The 20,088-nt window shown below is 43.5% G+C and overlaps 1 protein-coding gene across 10 annotated transcripts in view; it reads left to right on the top strand.

The window, feature by feature from the left end:
* Window positions 1-16,080, top strand: part of MARK2 (microtubule affinity regulating kinase 2) — a 603,936-nt gene extending 587,856 nt beyond the window's left edge. For 8 of the 10 annotated variants that reach the window (XM_069207129.1, XM_069207137.1, XM_069207134.1 and 5 more), the window contains one exon: window positions 13,084-16,080. In XM_069207129.1, coding sequence (XP_069063230.1) covers window positions 13,084-13,426 — 343 coding nt within the window. In that variant the 3' untranslated portion in view covers window positions 13,427-16,080. Of the gene's footprint in view, window positions 1-10,711; window positions 10,887-13,083 lie in introns of all 10 variants that reach the window. The other 2 variants (XM_069207136.1, XM_069207135.1) reach the window with 1 other exon arrangement.
* Window positions 16,081-20,088: the final 4,008 nt, after the last annotated feature.

The following is a 20,088-nucleotide window of genomic DNA, read 5'->3' as shown; positions in this document are numbered from 1 at the left end:
TGGTGCAACTTGGAAGGCCAGAAGCTCTTTGATGGCTTTCCGATATGCTACTCTTTGCTCGGTCTCTTGCCCAGCTGGTCCTAGCAGTGGCTTCAGTAGCTGATTATTGGGCTACACTCTACCGTTCAATTGTCTCAAAGACCAGATTTCCTTTGTTGTTGCGACTAGGGAACGTTTACTGAAAGAGTTACTCCCACTCCTTTTGTTCCTCAGTGTAACTTGAATCGTGTGATAAAGTTCAGTATCTGCTGGTTGGCTATGTAAACATCTTTACGTAGTGTAGCTAGATGCTATTGCCCCACAGCTCAAGCACACAGTGACCAATACTTTGACAGGACTGTGTTGCATGACTTCCTTGGATAATCGGCACTGTTCAGTCCAACCTCCTGAAAGGTTTTGCTTTAGGCTCCATTCTTAGGATGAGTAATCTGCAGAAAGAAGTACCTGTGGGAAGAAACAGTTAATTAACTAAAGCACCACTGTTCGTTGGAAGTGAGCCGGTAGATACAAATACTTAGCATATTCCTGCTATCTAGTGTTTGTCTCAAAGGTTTGCAAATTGTTTTTGTTTGAAGAAGTCTTTCAAGATGCAAGATGTGGTATGAATCCTCCTCTTGGTTTACATTGATCATGGGCCCCAGTTCCATGTTAGATTTTTTCCACCATTTGATTTGTACATTCATCAAGTGGGCTTTGAGTTTCTCATTTACAGAAAAAGATTTATGCCCCATTCAGTTACCTTTCGATCCCATTACATCTGATTCCACCAAGCGTCTGTACATTTGTCTCCCAAATGTGAAAATACCTCTGACAATGTTGATGGTGCCACTGGGTGTTGAAGGCCTTTGACCTCTCAAGGAGAGCTAACTGCCTCTAGTCCTTTCTCTCTGGAGAATGCTGTTTGGGTAATGGGATGGACACTCTTTTAGAACTGCCCTTGCTGCCGCTCAAAATATCCTTGGGTAAACCATCACGAGGAGTCAAATCAGTGCCTGTTCCTCCCCAACCAAACATGACACATCCTGTCAGTCATGTCTTGCATTCTGTTCCAAGAAGGCCCTCTGGTATCTTAGGGAATGTCAGTGGGCACACTGAAGGTTGCATCAGCAGGACACCTCTGATACCCTAAACATCTTTGGTCAATGTGATCACCTTACCACCATGAAAAAGGAAGAGGTTGGCCCATCTGGTCTGCGAGCTGCACAACCAGCACTTAGTCTGGCAAGAGTATCCTTAAGTGAGTCTGATGACCAGGGGATGGAGAATGTCAGACCAGTGCCGAAGACAGCCTCTCACAAGATCACACCTGGGGGTGTGTGTGTACACCTGAGGCCCATATCACCAAGGAAGGGTCTCCAAAGAAGTCTGATACTGAGAAGAGCACCACTTTTGAGAGAGTTGGGCATCAAGCCCTGAGCACAGAAGCCAGCAAAAGGCAAGCCAAGGGCCATCGCTGGTATCAGGTACCAGCAAAAGCCTTGAAAGTGGAGAAAGCCTCCAGCCAAGCCCATTGTCTCCTAAGGTTCTTAACACCATTGATCCTATCCAAAGATAACACTAAACGCTACATCATTGCCAGTGCAAAAAACCTCGTTGACAAACCCTGCCTTGATGCCAAACACCACCTCAATGACAAGTATGAAGACAACCTCTAGACTACAGTCAAAGCCTGAATATGGGGACATTGAAGCCCCATCCTGGGAAACAGGACACCAGCCAAAAGTGAGTTCATCCACACAATCACAGACAAGATCACAGCTTTACCGCCTCCACAGCTGCCCATGGCACTTCTCCCTCGAACGAGGAGATAGTCCTTTAAGTGGGAACCTTCCTACAGTTCTCACCACACCCCACCCCAAGCCTTCCCAAAGCTAGCACCACAGTAACACAAGAACAGAACAACCAGTCCTCTTCTTCTGACAGCCCACATCCACAACCTCAAACTCCTGCTTCCTTGCCACCAGTGTGTCCATGCACACCTCCCCACTGCCTGCTCCAGAGGGGTCACACTTTCCTATTGAGTCAGGCAGCTCCTACGATCGTTTGACACTTAAGACTTGCCGTTAGGCCCCACTGACCATCCCTCAGCTGAAAGCGTTGCTCCTCCAGGTGACATCAATCTAGAATATTAAACAATCAGGGCCTCACACCCCAAATGACACCACGGCCTCTCATGAGGTCATTTAGAGGGATGCAGGCTTTCGTATTTCGTCGAGAATGACTACTTTCTTCTGGAGAAGCTTTCCAAAAAGGAATGTACTCTCAAGTTCCACTCCTTGCTGAGGGACATGCTAATATCTGCTCCTGGCAAGTTCAAGGAACCTGTCAAGGTTAGGGTAGTCACCCCAAGGATTGCAAAGAAATTCACATCTTCTCCTAGCAGCACAGCATACTTTATGGGACAGGCCCCACTCACAAACCTTCATTCGCCCCGGCCACTGACGATACTCTTCCTTCAAACAAGGCAAGCAAGAAAATACCCTAACAGGAAGTGGTAGTTAAAGTGATAACCCATTGATGGTTAGTCAGTTCACTGGCACTCTTGTCACGGTATGACAGGGAAAATGGGAAAAGGCATAAGACGTCATTAATTTACCTGTGCCATTAACTAGTTCTCTGGTGATCGCATCCGTCCCAGATTCATAACTGAGTATTTGAGCTCATAGTCTTCTTGTTTTTTTCCATAAAAAAACTAAGGTGAAATGGTGCTTAGCGCGGACCTCTTAGTTCCAAAGTAAGCTCCACACATGGTAGCAACACAGTTTACAGTATCAGGCATTACTTTTAGTGGGTGCTACAGATAAAGTGGTTTTCTGTCTAGTGTCATATCCAAACGTTTTGATCAAACAGTGGAAGAGTTAAAAAAAAAATATATATATATATATATATATATATATATATATATATATATATATGTTTTAATTTGTTCTGTAAAATAAAAGCAGATTGTGTTGTATTTCCAAGGTCCAGCCTGAAGGCTGAGTATTGTTCCAAAGTTATGAATTTGATGAGTGTTACAGGTAAGTTACTGTTGGATGGCACATGTAGCTGTAGCTAAAGATGCTCTGCATTCTCCTGCCATTTGGTGTTGGGTTTGGAGCATTGCAAGTTGTTTTTCTTCAAAGAAGCATTTTCAAGTCAGAGGATAGAGTGGTGACTCCTTCTCAGTGTTGGTGCTCATGGGCATTGGCTCATTTGTTAGTTTACTCTCCGCCATCGGGTTCGGAGGTGTATCTCTTGGCTCAGTTTTCCCCTTGCTCCAGTTTTGAAACTCTTCTTTCTGTCTTTTGCTCCAATAATGGTATTGTTTTCAATCACGTTTTCTTACATTCTTGCGCCTGTCTCATTCCATCAGTCCGAGAACTGACCACAAGCCCTCCGGGACTCCTTGCCCGTTTGGGCCTACCCCAGCATATGGCACCAGTCACTATGCTGCTCTGATAAAATTGACTCCATTTCGATTCTGTCCTCAGTGGCAGGCAAAATTCCTGCACACCAACCAATATCTGGTGTGTAACCTGTGCCTCCAACCAGACGATCAAGAAGCCACATGCGACGCCTGCAGATCCTTCAGATTGAAAAAGATCCTTCGGGACAGAGGAGCTCGTTCACCTAGAGAAGGCACACAAACCTCTTGAGAACACACCAGACATCTTTGGGGAGGAGCACACAGAGGAGCAGCCAGAACAGGAGGAGGCCTTCTCCATCCAGGACTCCGACTCCAATGTTCAGTCGGTCATTGAAAGCCACAAGGTGACGGCGCAACCCATGAGTACCGTGGCCCCTCCTTCCCCCTCTAAGACTTCCCAGAAAGCCCCTTACCGAGGTCGTCGGGCACCACTGTCAATAGGCCATGGCCAGTTCGTAAAACAGTCTCGGATGCCCCACCTTCCAACTCTGCACTGGAAATTTACCAAGACATCATCCTCAGCATCGACCTCAACATCTTCGGTCCAAGATATTGTTGCAACTTTCATATGAACTTTGGCACTGACCACTTCGGCCCTACTCAAACAAACTCCACCTCCGCTTTGGCTCTGACAAAAGGACACCAACCAAAAGCCTAGGTGTTGAAAAACAGGGATTTAACTTCAGAGCAGAAAGACTGTAGCCAGTCTTCGACTACACCATCTCCCATTGAACCCATTTTGGAGACCATGGATGCTTGTCAGCACCACCTCCACATCCAGGAGGGTACAGGATGCTTAATTGCTTCCCCATCACCTTCAAGAGAAGATTGTCCTTTCAGGAGGCTCTGGTCACTTCACCACCTCCAAAAAAAGACTATTTTTCCTCTTCCTTCTTCTGAGAGACCTTCACCACCTCCACCCCCTTCCTCTCATTATCCTGCCTCTCCAACTGCATGAGATTTAAAACCACAGGGTTCCCCTTCATTTACTGGGGGAGATTTGGGTGGCACACAGCAGGACCCAGATCCATGGAATACACATGACCGTGATCCCATGATTTCCACAGACCTGGATTTTTACCCTACACGACCCTCACTGCCAGAGGATGCTACATCCTACCAGCAGGTAATAGCTTGAGCAGCTGCGTTCCACAATGTTGAACTGCACAGGGACCTCATTAAACAAGACTTTCTTTTTGATACCCTAACGTGCACACATAGGGATATCCAGTTCTTTCCCATGCTTCCTGGGAAGCTTTGTCATGCAGACAACATTTTTAAGGAGCAATCCGCTGTAGGGTTATCACCCCTAGAGTAGACTACATACAAAGCTGCTCCCTCTGATCCAATTTACATAAAATCACAGGCCCCACCAGATTCTATTGTGGTTCCCAGTAAATATAAATGGGACAATAGTCAGGCCACAGGAGACCCTCTTCCCCCTGACAAGGAGAGCAAAAAGATTGACGCTGCAGGTAAGATTGACTGCGCAAGCTGGCAATCATAGGCACATCGCCAACTCACAAGCTTTACTTGCAAGGTATGATCGGCTAACTGGGATGAGCTGGAAGCGCCCCTCCAGTAACTCACAGATGAGCACGAAAAAAAGGGACAACAGATTGTCACAGAGGGGCAGACAATCTGTAATAATTCAATAAGATGTGCCCTAGATACCGTGGACATTGTTGCATGCAGTATCAACACCAGCATACTAGTAAGGAGACATGCCTGGCTTTGATGCTCATTGTAGGAAGCTGGCCTGGTGTGTGGTGAGCACCTATGGTGTTATCACCTTTTTCCAGGTATTCCCTGTTAGTGAGGTGTAGGCAGTGTCTAGTAAGGCAGGGCTCTCTAGAGGTGGTTGTGGAGGAGCACCCAAGACTTATCCAGGAGACATGCAAAGCTTATGCAATACCACTATAGTCACACAGCACTTAAACACGTAAAAATAAAAACTTTTTTTTAAATATAAAGGTACTTTATTATAGTAACACAAATACTAGAGTACTGATTAGGCAAACCCTCAACTGGAAGTAAGTAACCACACTATTATATACACATTAGCAATCAGTAAATAGCATAGAAAGCTATAGGCATTGGTAAAAGCAATAGCAAATAGTGAGGGCTCTAGGGGAGAGCTAAACCATACACTAAAAAAGTGAAATGTGAAAGGCAGTCCCCCACCCAAGGAAGTGGAATCAGTAGAAGAGAGCTGGAGGAACTAGTAACCTGAAGAGGTAGGTACCAGAGTGACCCCAGCGACCAGGAGAGCAGAGGTAAGTACTTGGTTTTCCCCAAAACCATAGGAGGACTTTGTCAGAGTCCACCTTTGGGTTTTTTCAGACTTGGTTGGGTCTTGTATAATCCTTTTCCAGAGGAGGACCTGCAAAGGAAGGAGACCAAGTCCAATTTAAAGTGGAGTGTCCGGTGGTGACAGGAGCCACTACTGTGGATGCAGGACCAGGTTGACGGTGGACACACAAGGTCAACAGTACGGCACAGGAGCTGAAGAGGAGTCCCAGGAGTGATACAAGTGATGTCCCACATTGGCGGTGGAGATAATGTTGGTTAGTGGTGCTGGAAAAACACCAACAAGCCTTGGCAAATGCAAGAGACGGGGAAGGTTTGCAAGGCTGAAGAGAACCAACTGACCCAAGGAGGGGAGTCCAGCATGACCCTCAGCAGCTGGGGAAAGTCACAAGAAGAGGCAGCTCCCACAGGCAACCCACTGGCAGCAGGCAGAGGATTCGCAGTGAGGGCCACTCAACACACCTTAAGAGGAGTCCCATGTCACTGGAGCAGCAGGCAGGAGACTGTGCTTTGCAGGAAGGAGTGCTGGGGCGGGAGCTACACGGAACCTGAAGATCCCTTGGAGGAGAAACAAACAAGCCTAGATAGCTCCAAGAGTCGCAGTGCACAGAGGCACTGTCCTGCAAGGGCTTACCATCTCCCAAATTAAACAGCTGGTAGAGAGGACCAAGGGGACCACGCAAGACCACCACCTGTGATGCAGAATCCAAGCAGCTCCAGAGGAGAGAGGATCCACGCAGCCGGCCGTTGTTGCAATTGGTGCCTTCAGATGCAGGGTAGTGACTCTTTCACTCCAAGGGAGATTCCTTCTTACTCTCGTGCAGGCTGAAGACTCGCTGCCTCAGAGGATGCCCAGCCTGGGAAATGTTGCAGTTGATGGAAGGAGCTGGAGAAACAATGTGGCAGAGTTGATTTGTTGCAGATTGTCAGTTCCTGGAAGGTCCAGTTGCAGTCCCAGTGGCCAGAAGATGAAGTAAGCGATGCAGAGGAGTTCTCCTGTAATCTTGCAAGTCGAATCTGAGGACCCACCCAAGAGGGAGACCCTAAATAGCCCAGGAAGGGGGATTGGTAACTGAGCAGGGGGACCACCTATCAGGAAGGGGCTATGACATCACCTACCTGACCTGGCCACTCAGATGCTCAAAGGGGCCTCTGCCCACCTTGGATTTAAGATGGAAGAATCAAGTGGCCACCTGGAGGAGCTCTGGGCACCACCTTTGGGTGGTGATGGACAGGGGAGTGGTCAGTCCCCTTTCCTTTCTCCAGTTTGGCACCAGAGCAGAGAGCGGGGGTTCCTGGACTGGTGCAAACTAGTTTCTGCATGGAGGGCACCAAATGTGCCCTTCAAAGCATACCGGTGGCTTGGGAAGGCTACCCCTCCCGAGCCATGTAACACCTCTGTTTCCAAGGGAAGAGGGTATTACCTCCATCTCTCACATGAAATCCTTTGTTCTGCCTTCCTCTGCCTGAGCTGGTCAAGCAGCAGGAGGGCAGAAACCTGTCTGATGGTGGCAGCAGCACAGGCTTCCTGGAAAACCCCAGAAGACTGGTAGGAGCACTGCTGGGGGTCCTCTAAGGAGCCCCCAGAGTGCATGGAATCATACAACTAATACTGGCAACAGTTTTGAGGTATGATTCCGACATGTTTGATACCAAAAGGTTCGGAGTTACCATTATGTAGCAGGACCCAATGCAGTGGCCTGTAGTGAAAGTTTGTATGCACCTTTTCACGCAGGCTGCAATATCAGGCCGCAGACATATTTTGCAATGGCTCCCATGGGTGGCACAATACATGAGGAACTCCTGGTGCCCCAACACCTGTAAACCTATGTATCATATACTAGGGACTTATATGGGGGCACTAGTATGCCAATTGTGGGGTGTGCAAAGTCCTAAGTAACCAAATTTAGAGTGAAAGAGCACAAAATCTGAGGTACTGTTTTGCAGGATCCCAGTAAAAACAGTCAAAACACACTGACAGCAGGCACAAAAGTGGGGGTATCATGCCAAAAAGAGGGTTCTTTCATACACTTAGGTTTTAAACCAGGGGTACAACAAGCGGTAGTCAATATGCCTTTCAACAAGAAGCATCTTTTCGGCCCTCAAGTGAACTCCACCCTTGAGAAGCTGAAAAACAGACCCATTCTAGACCTCGGACCCTAAACCACTGAAATCTATTAGAACACTTTTACATGGTTATTGTTCAGGATGTTATCCCCCCTCTTAAAACAGGGCGACTTTGACGGCCCTAGAACTAATGGATGCCTACTTCCATATTGCCATCCACCCTGCACAGTGCAAATATCTCAGATTCGTCATTGCAGGCAAGCTCTACCAATGCAAGGTTTTTCCTTTCGGAGTCACTACAACTCCCAGAGTCTTCACAAAGTGCTTAACAGTAGTAGTAGCAGCAGTCTCATGAAACATAACATTACATGTATTTCCCTACCGGGATGACTGACTCATCAAAGCCAGCATGTTAGCACAATGGCAACATCACACTCAGATGACTGTGGACCTTCTGCACAAGTTAGGGTTCACACTCAATTTTCTCAACTCACACCTTCAACCTCTTCAGGCGCAGCCCTATCTAGGAGTTATTCTCATTGCAGAACTTGGGGATAGCATACCAAAATCCGGCTCATGTTCACAACTTTCAGTCTCTCCTCTCTGTTTCAAGAGAATTCACCATACATGGTCAGGACTGTGATGCACCTGTTAGGGATGAGGGCCTCCTGCATTGCCATCATTCCCCCTCCAGACTCCACATGCATCCCCTTCATCAGTGTCTGTCTCATCAGTGGGCCTAATCACAGGGTACCTGGGACGATCTAGTGTTAGACCACCATACTCACCGCCCTATGCACTACCAACCTTTTGAAAGGGTGGCATTTCCTAGACCCTGTGCCTCCGATCATTCTGACAACAGACACATCACACGGGCTGGGGCGCTCACCTTCAAGAACCCAGTACAAGGCCAGTGGAATCCCCATCATCACCTCTTACACATCAACTTCCTCAAAAGTCAGGCAAAGTCAGGCATTATTTCTAGCCCTGAAAGTATTTCTTAATCACCTTTCTCATAAAGTTGTTTTAGTCCGCACAGACAACATAACAGCAGTGTACTACCTTTGCAAACAAGGGGGGGAGACAGTCATTCCAACTTTTACAACTCTCTGACAATTTGGAAATGGGCTCTCCACCATCATATTCACCCGGTAGCAGAGTATCTCCCAAGACGGACAACAACTTTGCAGACCTGCTCAGCAGGATGCAGCAACAAGTCCACGGATAGGCATTCCACCCACAAATCCTTCAAAAATACTTCTGTAATAGTGGGGAACACATTGAACAGGTTTTTTCGCCGCAGCAGGAACCATAAAGTGCCACAACCTCATCTCCAGGTACCCTTGTCCTCTATCCAAGAGCTATGCTCAGTGGATGAGCAGGTCAGGGATATTTGCCTACTCTTTTCCACCTATCCCTCTCATTCCATTTCTAGTTCGACACATCAGGCAGACATCTCGCAACATGAGCCTTGTAGCTGCCACTTGGGTGCAGCAGCTCTGGTTTACCCTACTACTGGACCTCTTGGTAGTCCCCCACGAGAAGCTTCCCAACAGGCCGGACCTTGTCGCTCAAAACCAGGATCAGGTCAGCCTGGTTCCTAAGGTCATAGAGTTTGGTTACTTGGATTTGTGTGCAGAGAAGCTTGCAAACCCTTTACTAGAGCATGTTATGCTGCAAAGTGGAAACGCTTTGTTTGCTATTGTCAACTCAAACACATTATCCCCATTAAAGGTACTGTCAGACATTCTCTGCGATTAAATTTAGCCTACACCTCCGTCGCTTACATCTTGCAGCTATAGCTGCATATTTACAAAACAGACAACATACATCCCTGTTTAGAATTCCAGTGATCAAAGCTTTTATGGAAGTACTGAAACCGGTCGTTCCACCAAGAGTGCCTCCTGCACCACCATGGAACCTCAATATTGTGCTTGCCAAGATCATGGGACTTCCTTTTGAGCCACTTCACTCATGTCCCCTTCAGTACCTCTCATGGAAAGTGGCTTTTTAGTTGCTATCACATCTCTCATACATGTTAGTGCGCTCCAGACCCTAACCTTGGAAGAACCATTCTTCCAAATTCATAGGGACAAAGTGGTTCATCGCACTAATCTGAAGTCCCACCCCCCCCCCCTCCCCCCACCCCACACTCCCCAAAGTAGTCTCTCAATTTCACATTAATAATTCCATTAAGTAACCAGTCTCCTTCCCGCAGCCTTACTCAGTTGCTAAAAGAGCCCTTCACACTTTAAACATTAAATGTGCAATAATGTGCTACATTGATCGAACTAAAGAATTTAGAAAAACTAAACAGCTCTTTGTAGCTTTCTCACTTCCTCATAAGGGCAAACCAGTATCCAAAAGCAGCACAGCTAGGTGGCTAGTAAAATGTATTCAAACTTGTTATGATAAAGCAAAAAAGACAACTTCCTGTCACTGAAAGAGCACATTCTACCAGGAAGAAAGGAACCACTATGGCTTTCCTTAGAAATATACCCATAGCTGACATTTATAAGGCAATTACATGGTCTGCACCACATACATTTACAAAACTATTGTATAGATGTACTTTCACATCAGCAAGCCAGTGTAGGCCAACCAATACTAAGAACACTTTTCCAGTCAACTGCAACTCACACAGGCTAGCCACCACTTTTATGGAGGGAGTGCTTTACAGTCTATGCAGAACATGAGTATCTACAGCTGCACATGCCGTTGAACGAAAAATGTTACCCAGTAAGCGTCTGTTTGTGGCATGTAGTGCTGTAGATTCACATGTGCCTTCCCTTCTCCGTGGGCATTTCAGTTACTTTATACTTGTATATAGTTGTACATATATATATCTATATTTACCTTTGCATTGACGTCTCTTTTTTTATACTTCCTCTACACTCCATTTCTCACCCGCCTGCGGGAAAACAGTCTGACAAAGGAGTCAATGTCCATGCGCTCTGTCACCAAGAAGAAGGAGTCACTCGATCCCGTGACTCGGAAATGCTTCTTTGAAGAAAAACAACTTGCAACACTCCGTACCCAACACTGGATATCAGGAGGCGTGCAGAACAAGTGAATCTACAGCTCTACAGATGCTTACTGGGCAAGTAATATTTTCCTTTCTGTCACATGAGTAACAGATTCACATTTTTGCATACACCCGCAGGATGGCTAGGTAATGCAAAACACATCTGAAATGAATGTGTGGATATGTGTGTGTGTGTTTTACTAATCATTTCTTACTTTGAGTACTAAATAAACCCCTGACATTTGTGAGTTATAGATATTTAGCAGGTCACTTAAAGTGAAGAGCCAGATTCTTTCTACGTTTTGTGTGACAGCGTCCAGGCTCCTTGTTGTAAATTCCTACTAAGTATCTAGAGCAGGAAGAAGGGGGAGATGAGTAAGTTATTTAGATTTTTGTAAGGCTATTACTCGGTTCATATTGTAAAATAAGATGGCATTTGAAGCACAATACAAGGTTTGCCAATAATACAGGAAAGGTAGGATTGAGTGAAAGCTTTTCTGCAAGATTGAAAAATGTGAATGGTATGAGTGGAGAGTACTTTGAGGGATATTAAGGTTTGACATTTTGGAGAAATCAGTTTTCAAGGTGTAGCGATCCTTCACTGGTCTCTGCCGCAGGAGCGCAGGTTACTTCAGCTCATAAGGTTAAGTTAGAAAAGCACTGAGGTGGATTTCTTCTGCATATAACCGTGCAACCTTGATTGGTGATGAGAGAAAGAGGCAGTGACTAACAGTTACCTTTCAGGGGTTGTTGGGGGAGGGAGGGAGGAGGAGGAGAGTGTAGAATATAATGAAGTTAAATGGCTCCAGCATTACAACTTTATAGAACAGTGCATAAGAACCCTTTTGAGGGTTAAGGAAGTCAGTCTACAGTTCGAGTGCTCACCGCATACACCAGAGATAAAAAGGACTGGAGTGTGACTGGAACACACATAGCCATCCATGGCTATCAGAAGTAGGTGGCAGACTTGCCTCTTCGTGTCAGCTGTACACTGGCAATCTGGAATGAGACATTTGCATCCAATGCACAGGGGACACTGATATTGTCGTTAAGTGTGCTCTGTGTACGAATCTAAATTCAAAACATTAAAAAATAGAAGCCTGAATGTTACATCCCTACCATATTTTGTAACCAGCAACTTTCATACTAGTCTACAGCAACCTAAAGTAAGAGCCTTTTTGTTCGTGGTTTTTAAGTATCTACTTCGAGAGTGGTTGTCACTGTCGACCATTTCGGATGTGGAAAGCACACCACTTGGAATAAGTGGTGAGAGGGTTCAGAGAACTTCTTTTTAAACCTGATATCCTTTGGGTTCTGAATCCAGTCAGGCTTTTGCTAAATCATTTAAAGGTTAGCTAATTACATCTGCAGCTTCCATCTCTCATAATGCCCCTGCTTGCAATTCTGAACCGATGGAGACGTTTGTTAAATATGTATCACTGTTCACACAGTGTGGTATGTATCCAAAGCATTTGTCTTTTAGGGAATGTTTTTTTTTGTCAGAGTGGATGATGCTTAAGTCCACTCATTTCTAAGCATGCATAACACGTAGTTTTACCTTGAAAATTGTGGCTATCAGAATTTTGGGTATCTCACAGTAATTTGTTTGAATTGTGATTATATTGATTGGTGTTAGCCATCCCCTCGCATGTCTATTCTTCATTCCTTCACTCCCTGGTAAAAACGTTACCAGCATTCTTATTTCCTGCCAATGGCGTTCCCACATTCTGTGCCTCTTTTCACTTATGTCTGTATTCCACCTCAACACAGCATCTCCTCTGGAGTCTTCTGTTACTGGTTGTGCTGCGTTCATTGGAGCTATACAGTGTAACCCTTACCCTTTATTTAAAGAAGCACAACCTTCAGGTTTGTCCAGCTGTCCATATCACCAGTGGCCCCACTGAGCTCTTTCCTACAGTGCACTATATACATCTTGAGGTACTGGAATGTATAGCTACCTACACTCATTTGAAATCTAACCTTCCTCAATATGGACTTGGACGATAGTGAGCATCGCTGCTATAGTGGAGAATTTCTTAAACTAATCGGCTTCTTTTTTTGTCTAATATTCCTATATCCTTCGAGACCTTTCCATATGCAGTTGTATTTACTGGTATCTCCAATGCGAATCAATTTATTTGAATCCTTTGTCTTTTCACTTTTATTAATACTTGTACTCTATTTCTAACATTCTGTCTAGTGTCAGATTGTGATAAGGTACTTTGTCCTAACACAAGGCCAACCTCTTATTTATATCTTTCTCCCTTCGCAGACCTCATTTGGGCAATGAGAAAGACGAGAACAGAGATTCAAAGCCACGGTCGCTGCGCTTCACCTGGAGTATGAAAACAACAAGCTCCATGGAGCCAAATGAGATGCTGAAGGAAATCCGTAAGGTGCTGGATGCCAACAGCTGCCAATGTGAGATGCAGGAGAAGTACATGATGCTGTGCATGCATGGCACCCCTGGGCATGACAACTTTGTCCAGTGGGAGATGGAGGTGTGCAAACTTCCTCGCCTCTCACTCAATGGGGTGCGCTTCAAGCGGATATCAGGGACCTCCATGGCTTTCAAGAACATTGCCTCCAAGGTGGCCAATGAGCTGAAGCTTTAACATGCCCGCCCCCCTCGCTGAGGGGGTAGGAGATTCAGAGAGCTTGCAGAGGTGGAGGTGATATGATGATGTGTTAGCCAGGTCTGGACCGCGATCAGAAAGACAGAAGGCAACCATAGCATCATATGGAGCAATTGGTCAGTCTGGGGTGTGTGTTTGAGTGAGACAAAAGTCCCACTACCAGTGGTATCATGGAGCATCACTTAAAACGGTTCGACATTGGGCAACCATTCTGTTTTTTGGTTCTTGAACCATCCCCAGGTTTTTTTTATGTAATCAAAAAAATGAGGACAAAAAAAGAGGAAATGTTATTTTTGGAAAAAGAAACACAATTAACGGTCTCTGTTTTTTCATCATAACAAAGCATCTTTGGGACTGAAGTAGAAAGCCTGTTAGAAGGAGACTGTAATGGTGGGCTGGAGGGTAAGGAGCTTGAACTTTTGTGACCTTGCCTCTGTTGAATTTCTCTTACGATTGTGGTACTGTACAAAACAAATCATTGTTGCACAAGGTATTTTTTGTAAAGTTAAAAGAAATGTTTTCCCCTATTTCTCCAGCTCCCCTTTCAAGGAATTGATTCTCTTGCAGTGTTTCACATTTACCTATATTTCCTAACTTCTCTTCTTCTACACCCCTCTCCTGTGATGATGAAAAAAATACTTGTCCTGTGAGGGAAGCTTAGCCAGTGCCACAGGTTGTGTTCCATTTTGTGGGGCCAAATGAGTGTTTTAAATTCTTAGAAAATTGTTTTCTAACCGGATTAGGTACATCGGAGAGATCTGCTTAAGTTAACACACAATCTCAATAGGCAGGATGTGCATGGCAATATGCTCTTGTGTAAAGAAATGTACACTTGTGTAATATTAGACTAAAACTTTTGTACGTGGGGGGTGACTTCGTAAGAAATGTGACACACATACAGAGATCAACACCTGCTGGCAAAGATGTGTATTTTGTTAGATGTGCATTTTTTAGACTGAAGTTGGGACAGGGTTTGGTATTCAGCACATTGATGAGACTACTGGATAGAAAAACACAAATGTGGAAGGATGGACACAAGTACGAATTTGTGAAAACCAAGGCTGTGATCAGAGCTAAATGTATGGAAACCTATTATGGTCATGAATGACAGGAATGTTGTATGGTTTGGCAGAATCTTTCACGGTTGCAGTTATGAAGCTGAAAGCTAGCACGTCATTCTGATGGTAGGTACACGAGAATATGTGTCTCCATCTCTTCTTGAAGTTGGATTTCCTGTACCTTTCTTATTTGAAGGAGGCCTGTGTGTGAGTGTGTGTGTATATTCTTTGCTACGCCATTCATTTATTTAACATATCTGGAGTATGGTTCGGGTGGGTGGGCAGGACCTAATGACCAAGGATGTACATATTTTTTAAATACTTCTGATATATATCATGAAAATAAATGCATTTGTTGAAGAATATATTTTATGTTGTGAAAAAATGCTCCACATATGGTAAATAAATACATATCCCATCCCCCCCCCCCCCCCCCCCCCAATCCTACTGTCCCCTCTTTAAACGAGTGATAATTATGAACAGACAAACGGCTTTGAAGCTCAGGCCTTGTGCATGCAGATGAGGCACACTGCTCTCTCTTTCATTTTGTTTGGTGATGGATGGCAACACATTTCCCCCCAGCCATTTCCAATGCACTCCACCATTTATAATTTCATTTTACGAACAAATTAGGGAAGGTTCGATATGACCAACTTTTCAGCTAAATGGAATTGTTTTTCTCAGTCCATGCTTGGGCGAGCCTATTAAGTTTACGAAATCTCACAAAAGGGACCACTGTATGTGCATCTTCCAGTGACTATGTAAGAGATCCTAAGTAAATGCACTTTTGTGGCAGCGACTTGACTTAACGTGTAGTGTTGATATATTTTCCCTATAGAGAAAGATAGAGAATGTCCGACTAAATAGTTGCAGTAGTGAGGTGAGAATCATATTAGCTCATTGAATGTGTCTAATCAAAATTTAGTACAGCCCAAGCTAATTAAACCAGTCTGAGTGCCTGGCCCCAGCTTTCTCGATGGCAGCATGCAAGTTTATATGCTGCAACAAACTTTTTTTATGCTACCTTTTTAGGAAGAACAACTCTTTGAGAGCTGAAAATAGCTAGTACACCTTTTTTCTGAATCTCTTGTGGCCAAAGCATTTCAGTGGAAACTCTTCCTTCGAGCCAATATGTCCAGTTAGCCTCGGGTTTTGTTGCCTCTTTATCCACCCTGTGTTTCTGGTAGCATGTATCTGAACATCTCACTGAATTGAGACAGCCTTGTCATTTGAAAATGTACTTACCTGGAGGGATATCAATTCCTGTGGTTGTGTGCTCAATTACCAATAACCCTATGGTTCCTTGTGTCTCTTCTGTTATTTTAATGGGACTATGCAGTTCAGTGTGAGATCCTGTCACATGTCGGTGCAACAGTGTTGTCCATCCTAGGATCTTCATAAATATTCCTAAATACTGTAGTATCTCTGCCCATGTACACGGTCCTGAAAAGGGCATAAACAATGTTTTGGAAACATGTTGGACTCTGCTGCTTTCATACATGTATATTAAAAACAGTTCGACCTGATTTCTTTTTTTTTTTTAAATAAAATTAATGAAGAAAACTGGCAAAAACATTGCTGTTCCAGAGTTATAAAATGCAATACAGTTAACTTTTTGTTTTTAACGCCATTCAGTTTACAGGTTTGTCCAGATTGAAAACCTTTCTTGTGATGGTAAAGTTCATTTTTTTAACTAACTTTTTTTTATTTTTCACATGGAAAAATAGTAAACATAACAGTACTCCAACATACCCATGGACATGGGGAACCATATTTGCCTTTTCTGATGGATTCACTATTGTGGAAGTTAAAAAGTAAAGGACAGATGATTAAGCTCAATGCAGGATTTGACACGAGGGTCTGTATAGGAATTTACATAGAAGCCTAGTTGGGATTTCTAAAGAAGCACTCTATAGATAAGTTAGTCTCTACAGCAGGACTACTGCTGGTCATAAAATGCAGGGAGTGGAACTGCTGTATATCCCCAACATTGCTGGGACCTATTCTAACAGTGTTAATGGTTCTTGAGGAAAATAATCAAATTTTTTCACTGCAGTTGAGACAAACCATCGTCTCTAACGTCTTCCTTAAAATCTAGGATTTTGATTTTTGAAGCATTTGATCTAAAATAAAACATTGAGCTCGAAATGCCTTAACCGATCTCTCTGAACTCACAAATGGATCAATAACAAAAGGTTTACACTGAAAGATCACTTTGCAAGACCAAGAAGTGCAGATTTCCTAAACCTCCTTTCAGGCTGTTGATAACCCTACTCCTAGTGGACTACCCTTATCAGCAGCTAACCATATGTTTTCCTGAGCTGAGAGAATCTAGACCGAGCGTGTACCCAATTGCTTGAGAGGGGTCATGAAATTGTGATTTTTTTTTTTTTTAACCTCACATCAGAGAAGGCTCACTAGAAATGGGGTGATTTGGATCTTTTGTTAGGATAGGCAGCATAAATATGCATCACAGCCTTTTGCTGTTCAACTTTTCTGCCTGGCAGATGGTTAGAATACGTACACCCATTTGCACCTGCGTGCTGTAGTCTGAATGAACATTTTAGAGGCTTTCTAGAGGGAAAGCTAATACCATCATGTGGAAGCGGTGCAGCATATGCTAAGACGAGCATCAGACCTAGAACATATCCAAAAAATGAAGCTGCAATTTAGCCTGTAACTTTCTTGAGTCTAGTTTCCAGGCCCCATTCAAAAATTCACTTGGTAGTGTTTTTTTTTTTTTTTTTAAAGCTTACTCCAAATGTCCTTCTCAATCATCGCTTTTTTCTCTTGAGATCTAAGCTCTCCATTTAAATTGATTCGAAAATCTGACCTGCAATATATTTTCGAGGCAAGTCAATGCTTTATTTGTCAATACATTAACCAAAAGGGTTGGCAAACAAGAGTTGTGTGTTCTTGTCAACCATTCACAATTTTCTCTGAGGCTAAATTCTTGGGTAACTTGGCCCACTCCATCCAAAGGCTTTATCTAATATTCATGTAAACAAAACCATCTCGTTTCCCCAATCTTTATATTTGGAAAACGTAGTTGAGCGTCTATCTTTTGGAAAGGGCCATTCTTTATTACCGCAACTGTGCAAGAGAAATTAGTAAAAAAAAAAAAACAACCTTAACTGTGCCATTAATATTTGCTTGATAACATCTAAGCAATTGATATATCTTGAATCACATGTGCTTTTGAATATTATGTACACTCTGGTATTTAGGAATATTAGTGAAGATCATGTGGTGGAGTGGAAAGGTTACATCTTCTCCTGTTTCTTCTTTCTGGGTGTGTGTTAACAGTAATCCACCCACCTCCATATTGATCCTAGGGGAAATGATACAGAAGTATTGATTGTGATCCTTCCTGTCAGTTAGCAATGCCACGACTTTCACTGCCTCTGTGTTTTCTACCACTCTGGAATAGCTTCATTTGTTCATGTGTTGTTCTTGTATAAAGAATAGAAATAGTTTTGGTTAATAAGATTTTTATTTTAGAAAATATTGCTGGGATTGTGTACATCGGCAGAGATAGTCTCCTTGTTTTTAGATGTACTTGTTAACTTACTGAAGATTTCCATGATGGACAACAAGTATTATAAATGTATTTCTTTACTTGTTCCTTGTTGCTCCCTTAGAGCAAGTGCTTATTGGCTAGATGTGTGGGCTCCCTGCTCCTACACTCTGGGTCCCATTGCATGATTATTCCTTGAAGAAAATGCGTGGCTTTCTATTTTTATGTCAACTGAGAATAAGGTGCATACATTTCTATTTTGTTTTGCTGCTGAGCTGGGAAGATTCTCTCCTGATCTTTCTGTAGATAACCGCTTCATTAGAATGTGCAGCTCGGATTCTTTGAGCAGATTCCAGCTCTAAAAAGAGTAAGATGTCCCAATCAACCACTTTTATGTTCTACAAAACTCAAATATTTGGTTCATGTTCTCGTTTACTGCTTCTAAGTTCATGTATATTTCTTGTAAGGGTACACTGAAAATGAGAGACTGGTTCCCTGTGTGGATTATTCTGAGAATGGGAATTCTCAGTTTGTAGCTACTCTGGGAAATGAAACTTCTAGTTCCTTTTGTATATTGTACTTCTGAGAAATCAACTGTCTTTAATATGTGGGAATGTGACACTTCGATTGGTTGTGCATGATTTCTTGTGAGAATAAGAACTCTAGTTGCCTGTGTGTGGCTTTTGTCTGAATGAGAACCCCATCTCTATATGAACCAACGTAAAATTAAGAGTGCTATATGGTGTTTGCAGGCCTCCCTTCTTTGACCCCTCCCCTTTCCTTTCCTACCATTCCACCAAGTTAAACCAGCACTGAACAGTAGGTGAGATGTTGTATTTCCTCTTTAAAATACAGTAATTGGTCGGTACAGTTGGTTCCAGTTGTTTGCAAATTACTGTTGTACCTCCATCTTCACACTGGCTTATGTATTTATCATGTAATCAGTTGGGTTGGCCTTTCTGCTCTTAGTTAATCCAGTAGCCCCTCATAGGTCTGTTAGAATATAGGGTTACTTTAGGCAGATGTCCTGATTACTACAACTTGCACGTTAAGTCCTTGACACGAAACTAACACACAGGCATTTTATCAATAATGAGGTGACTAACAAACTCATATGAAAGAGTCCTCTTTTGGTTCTACGGTATTGCAGAAAAATGAAAAGGACACTACCAGAATTAATCAGTAAAGTGGTGCAAGTTGCTAAAGCTGCTAACATTTCTTTCAAAACAGGGAGCACCTGTCTGCAGCAAAAGTAACCAGAAGAATAATTCCAACATCCATTATACTTGATAAAATATATTTCCCTACCTGCTTCAGAATGCAGAGACAACCGGACCCTGTGGTGTTTCAACAGAAACCTTGCTATTGTCGAAATGGGGTTCTGTTAACTAAGCCTCGCTGCTCTGCATCATAATGTTTCCTGCAAGGTTAAATCGCTGCTGTGGAGGAGCACACTCACGTTTCACGTTCTATATTTTATTTTCTCCACAAACCTTTTTCCACGTTATATATATTTTTTCTCCACAAACCATCTTTCCTTGGTTTTGGTGACAGTCCTCAGTCAAAGTTGTTAAAACACTCTCCATTGTATTTACTGTAACAGAATCTGAGCATAGGGGCCCTGCTTCTTTTGAGAACTTAACAAAAAACTACAGTTCTACAAATTTACAGTGCAAGGTGTGGGACAAACTGTTTTTATCTAAACAGCATCCTTGTCATATATTTTATGAGTAGTAACGTAGGATGCAATGGTTGTTCCTGAGAAAGAAGTGGTATGCTTTGCAAGAAACGGCACGTCCATTCTAGCATCACTGGACTGCATTGGAAGGTTGGTGGAGACCATTTCAAAACTGGCACACATATGGCTTTATTGTGCTTTGCATCTGGAACAGAATGAGTTGGGAAAATGATCAATAAAATCCACAATTAGGCCTCAACAGATTTATTCTTGGAGATCAAGTTGATGTCAACATTCCCGTATAGATGTAGTTTATACAGTCCTATGCCACACTCAAGTGCAGAGTCCAACACTAGGAAGCAGATGTTCGCAACCTGCAGACCATGTC

This window comes from Pleurodeles waltl, chromosome 9 (assembly GCF_031143425.1).
Source record: "Pleurodeles waltl isolate 20211129_DDA chromosome 9, aPleWal1.hap1.20221129, whole genome shotgun sequence".
Lineage (NCBI taxonomy): Eukaryota > Metazoa > Chordata > Amphibia > Caudata > Salamandridae > Pleurodeles > Pleurodeles waltl.
Note: the sequence above shows the minus strand (reverse complement) of the source record. Positions and strands in the feature narration are given on the sequence as shown.